Source organism: Ipomoea nil, unplaced genomic scaffold (assembly GCF_001879475.1).
Source record: "Ipomoea nil cultivar Tokyo-kokei standard unplaced genomic scaffold, Asagao_1.1 scaffold2647, whole genome shotgun sequence".
In the NCBI taxonomy this organism is placed as follows: domain Eukaryota; kingdom Viridiplantae; phylum Streptophyta; class Magnoliopsida; order Solanales; family Convolvulaceae; genus Ipomoea; species Ipomoea nil.
In genome coordinates, this window is record NW_017619075.1 from 131,653 (window position 1) to 137,802 (window position 6,150).

The following is a 6,150-nucleotide window of genomic DNA, read 5'->3' on the forward strand; positions in this document are numbered from 1 at the left end:
TTGTATTAACCCAATAGTCGCTTGAAATGTTAGAAACTGTAATAAGATTTAGAAAAATTACATCAACACCAACATGCACAACCATAAACAATATGTTCCGGGATAACCAGGCTGCTACGTCTACGTACAACTAAAAAGTACTCAGAAAATCATAATAGATCTATACATCAACAACCAACATGGTATATACCACGAAATTTTTGTAATTTTGTCACTCTTATTTTTCTATATTGTATGTTAAAGTAATTTCTTTATTGTTTCTATTTTCCATTTTATATTTCCGTTCCAACTTTTTATATATTACATCTCTTAAATTTTTCACACAATTACACAATAAGATGAACAATATTCATTACATGCATCGCATGTGTATCATACTAGTTCCAAAAAAATAATAAGTGTTTGAATACCTAGAGACTTTTAAAGACTACTCTTTAAGTCTGAATGGGATAGCAATAATTTTTTAAAATGTTTTAAAAGTCTAAATTAAATACCACTAAACTTTTAAAATTGTTAAAAATCTTTAAAAAGTCTTTGTGACGAGTCAATTAAAACGCGTTGTGAGCCAAATAGTTGCTTCCAGGAAAATATTGCAACCTTATTGGTGTTGACTAATTAATGTCGTAGCATGTGCATACTGTATATATACAATTCTCATTCAAGCTAAAACTTAACCAATTAAACATATATTTTCCCTTTAATTTTGAAACTATTAAAAGTTTTCTCATCATGGGGACATCTTTACCTCAAATCAATCACTTCCTGGTTACCTTCCTCACCTTTGTAGTTATGGGGTTGTGCATTTGTTGTAGCGGAAGCAACAATACTAGGATTTGCAAGGAAGAGGAGAAACAGGCGCTATTGTGCTTCAAGGAGGAGTCAAAAATTCTAAGGAATTGGGTTGATAGAGCTGATTGTTGCACTGAATGGGAAGGAGTTGTGTGTGATAATGTAACCGGCCATGTCATTGAACTCCATCTATCAACTTTTGAGGATAATCTTCCAAGAGGTAAACTTAGTTCTTGCTTGCTTGAAGTGAAACAATTACGTTACCTCGATCTTAGTGGTCTCAATTTCAGTGAGTCTCACATCCCCAATTTCATTGGATCTTTTGTAAATTTGCAATATATTGATCTATCTTCTACAAGCTTTGAAGGAATAATCCCCCATCAACTTGGAAACCTTTCACAATTGCATACTTTACATTTGAGAGATGAGGCTCTCAAAGCTGACAGCCTTGATTGGTTATCCAGTCTCTCAAATTTAAAAGTATTGGACTTGACTTTTGCTAATCTTAGCATGGTACATAATTGGGCAGAGGTGATTAATATGCTTCCTTCCTTGCGTGAGCTTTATTTAACTGATTGTGATATTTCAAAATTATCACATCCACTTGGCCATAACAAATCTTCACTTCAAGTCCTTGATCTTGCAAATAATGAATTCAACACTGTCATTTTTAGATGGATATTCAACTTTGATAGTCTTATTTCACTTCAATTATATGATTGTGGTTTTCTAAGTCCATTTCCTGATGATCCTTGGAATTTGACATCTCTTAGAGATCTTGACATCTCTGCAAATCAATTCCATGGCCATCTTCCCAATAGTCTTTGGAATTTGACATTCCTTAGCATTCTTTACATCTCCGAAAATCAATTCCATGGCCATCTTCCAAATAGTCTTTGGAACTTGACTTCTTTGTCAGACCTTGATCTCTCTAAAAATATGTTCACGGGGGAGATACCAAAGCCAATTGGAAAACTCAACAAGCTGCAAAGAGTTAATCTTTATAACAACAAGTTAGATGGACCACTTCCAGAGAATTTAGGATATTCATTTCCAATGTTAGAAACTCTTCACATTATGGATAACATGTTTGAAGGCATAGTGACGGAAAATCACTTTGTTAATCTCACCATGTTGGGGTATTTACAAGCATCTGGAAATAGATTAACGTTGAATGTTAGCCTAAATTGGATACCTCCGTTCCAACTTCTTGTGCTTTATCTAAGTGGTTGGAAGTTGGGTCCTCAATTTCCTACTTGGTTACAATATCAACATAGTATTGTCGAGTTGGACATATCTAATGCTGGAATTCAGAGTGAAGTTCCAAGTTGGTTTTGGAGATCTTTTGAATTTCGTTTCCTTAATCTTTCACACAACCAGTTGCGAGGTAAAATTCACAGTATCTCAGTATTCAAGCCATTTGGAGAAATGCCTTCATCTGCACTTGTGTACTTGAGCTCTAACCAATTTAATGGTCCCTTACCTCGTATCTCTAGCCATACAACGGAGTTAGACTTGTCAAATAATTTCTTTTCAGAAGATGTCTCTAACTTCTTATGTCAAGCTCAAAGTGTGCCATATAAGCTTAAAATACTTCATTTGGGAGGAAACAGATTATTTGGAGAAATTCCCAATTGTTGGATGCACTGGCCACAGTTAAAAGTCATAAATATGGGCAATAACCAACTGATTGGAAGCATCCCAAATTCCATTGGGCTTTTGGATAAGTTGAAATCTTTGGATATGCACAAGAACATGCTTTTTGGCCCTATACCTCCATTATTGCAAAATTGCACCCTTTTGTTGAAAATTGATTTGGGTGAAAATGGATTCACAGGAAAGATTCCAAGATGGCTGGGGACTAAACTTTTAGATTTGACAATTTTTAGACTCCGATCAAATAAGTTTTACGGTGAATTGCCTCTAGAATTTTGCCATCTTAAATCACTTCGCATTTTGGATCTTTCCAATAACAACCTCTCTGGTGTGATTCCTTGGTGTCTTAAAAATCTCACTGCAATGATCAATGAAGAGGCAATTCAAGATGGAGAATTTGAAATGGGTTATTCATTTTATGCATGGGGATTTGGTGAAAGTGCTATAGTGACGACCAAAGGGCTAGAGTATGAGTATTACACAATCATTTTATTGTTGTTTGCTGGCATGGATCTTTCAAGTAACAATTTTTCTGGGGACATTCCAATTGAACTGGCCAATCTTGTGATATTGAGATCCTTAAACTTATCAAGAAATAACTTGACGGGAAATATCCCCATGGAGATGGGAAACATGAGATTCTTAGAATCTCTTGATCTTTCAAGAAATCAACTTTCAGGAAAAATTCCCTCCAGCTTCTCGAGTCTGTCCACTCTAGAAGTTTTGGACTTGTCATATAACAACTTATCTGGGAAGATACCTTCAGGTACTCAACTTCAAGGTTTTAATGCTTCATGCTACGTTGGTAACAACCTCTGTGGCCCTCCGCTCTTACAAAGTTGCAGTGTTGATGATGGCAAAATTCCAAAAAATGAAAATGGAGGAGATGATAGTTCTGAAGTAGTGGATTGGTTTTATGTTAGCATGGCTATAGGATTTGCAGTGGGCTTTTGGGCGGTCTGTGGTTCTTTGTTTCTTGTGAGATCTTGGAGGATTGTTTATTTTCAATTTTTAGATGACAAGTTGAAGTCTTTTTTAGTGTGGGCACATGCTCTGAGGGTATAATGTTTCTGGTGTTCTCTACTATTAGGAATCTATGCATATTGAGATTTATGATTTAGTGTATCTTCTAGCTAGTCCCTTGTAATTTATCATGTAACACTCATTGTCATAATTATGTAACATAGTGTAACTGTAAACCTATTGTTTATCTATGTTGTGTAAATCTTTTGTAGTACTACAATGAGTTTACATATTTTTCAGCCAATTACGCATTCATTTTAATTACTACTACAATAAGGTTTTACCAAGCATTAGGCCGCCTGACAATTATCGACACGAAACCAGACACAAAATTAACGCGTTAGTGACTGATTGATCCGTAAAGAACCCATTATGTTTCATGGCTTAACAACCTATTCAACATATTAAGAACCCGTTTAATCCGTTAATGTTATTGTGTTAACCTGTTTACACAAACTTGTTTATAACGCAAACTTGTTTATAACGCGCTAAAAAACATTGTTATTTGGATATTTTATCATTTTATGAATTGAATATTCTTTGAGTTTGTTTGATGGATTGAATGGTAGATTTTGTTTTATATATATATATATATATATATATATATATATAACTTAACTTCAAATTTTAGTTTTTAAAATTAATATATTAATATGGTTAATGAGGGACAACATTTACACCACTAACAATTCAGAAATAACATTAATAATTAACATATTTATGAGAAACATAAATTACAATTTTCCCGATCATAAAACATCACAATTATAAAATCATTTCAATAACTCGCAAATAAACATTACAAATCATTGAAGCTTGCACTCTTCTACTTTCTTCTTGTTCTCTTTCAGCTGCTTCCTCACCACTTCTCGTGGTCATCCAATTCTTCATTTATGTTCCTTCTTGTTGTCTGGAAACCAATTAATACGAAGCGTTCCAAATTCCATTGTGTTTTTGAATCATTTGCATTGGAATCTAATAACTGGGGGTATATTACTAACTGAAAATTAGATAATAGAAAACAGAAAACATATTTAGTAACACAGTTTTTCATTTTGAAAATATGAAACAATTTTTCAGTTTTTTAGAAAACTCGAAAACTATTAAAAAATGTTTTCTAAATGAAAAAACAGAATTATCTATCATCAATCATTTATTTGGCTATATGTCACTATAACCACATTCTCACCATTATCTACTTACATATTTATTCACCATTATTCTTCTACTTACATATTTATTCATTATTATGATTACTTCGTTATCATCTTCTGATCTTTTACTTATGGTCATCTTCTATTTTTTTACTTGCATTACTTATTTAAACAAAACGTATTTGCTTATGCTTAAAATTAGATATTATTTATATTATCAAAATTAAAAAATAACTCTATATCAAGTTTTATATTTTGATTGAACTCAATTGATTATTGATTCAGATATTTTTAGTTATGTTATATCGTAATACAAGTTTAGTTCAGATATTGGATATTGAAATTTCACATATATTACTATATTAGAATTCAAAGTAAAAATTATATATTTATATACATGTCATTCAAATGAATATATTCAACGATATTTTAAATATTAGCTCAAAAAATATTACGTGAACTTAATAGGTTATTGGTTCGGATATATTTTTAGTTAAGTTATCTAAACTAGGTTTTATGTGAACTTACATATATTAGACTTAAAATTTAAAATTATATTTATTCTATTTAAACTAAATATATTTTAAATATAATGTCTAAAAATCACCTGAAATTAAACTTGTGTTAATTTTATAGTGTTAATCTAAAAAATAAATTTGAAAAAAATAAGTGTTAGAAAAAAAAAAAAAAAACAGAGAATGAAAACTGAAAAATTAGAAAACAAAAAACAGTTTCCGTTAATAAACGAGCCCTATGTGTTTTTTGTTCCGATTCCAATTCAATTAGGTTTGCATAGTACTCAATTCAGTTTGAATTGGATAGTTTAAACCAAATCGTGATCATGCCTACCCACATCTTGCAACTATAGTTATATCATGGACAATGTGCATATACCAACATGAACCTAAGCCACCCCCAATTTCTCTCCTTAATTTATTTTTCAACTCGAATTTACTCTTTTTTTTATACAAATATAATTACTGTAAAAATATGCTAGTAAAAAGTTTTAATTAAAATATTTTAAATGATAGATATAGTAGTTTTTTATTTAATTTTTTAAATGAATCAATATGTTCATAAAATTATTAAGTTAGGTTTATAAAATTATTAAACTAAAATAGATTCAGTAATTATTTTAAATTCATATAGTTTTAATACAGTTTCATAAAGTCGCTATCATAAAGTTCATAAGGTTACCATTGCACATTCATAAAAAGTCACTACTATAACGGCATGTTTGGTTCACTAAAAGAATGTTGAGTGAATAGAAATTTCATTCTAGTCAAACATATTGTGCTCAATTGACACCTTTGTGGCTCTTTTTGAGGGAAGCCAACAGGATCAAATCTCCGGTGGTAGAATATTGACTCTTTGGACTACAATAGATAGAAAAAGTATATTGAACAAATACTATCTTGTAATAGAATTGATAAAATTCAAAAAAAAAAAAAGTCTCATTCTATTAAGAACGGAATATGCAAGCAATATAATAAGAATTTCAGTTCATTTTCTTGGTTCACAAAAAATA

At 31.1% G+C, this 6,150-nt stretch overlaps 1 protein-coding gene across 1 annotated transcript; it reads left to right on the top strand.

Moving 5' to 3' along the window:
* The first annotated feature begins 789 nt into the window (after nt 1–789).
* LOC109154365 (leucine-rich repeat receptor protein kinase EMS1-like) lies at nt 790–3,510 on the top strand. The gene has a single exon (XM_019302175.1). It carries the CDS (start codon nt 790–792, stop codon nt 3,508–3,510), a length of 2,721 nt encoding a protein of 906 aa, XP_019157720.1.
* The last annotated feature ends 2,640 nt before the right edge of the window (nt 3,511–6,150 follow it).

Coding starts and splice junctions, on each gene's coding strand:
- LOC109154365 (XM_019302175.1), top strand. CDS start 790: ATGGGGTTGTGCATTTGTTGTAGCGGAAGCAACAATACTAGGATTTGC.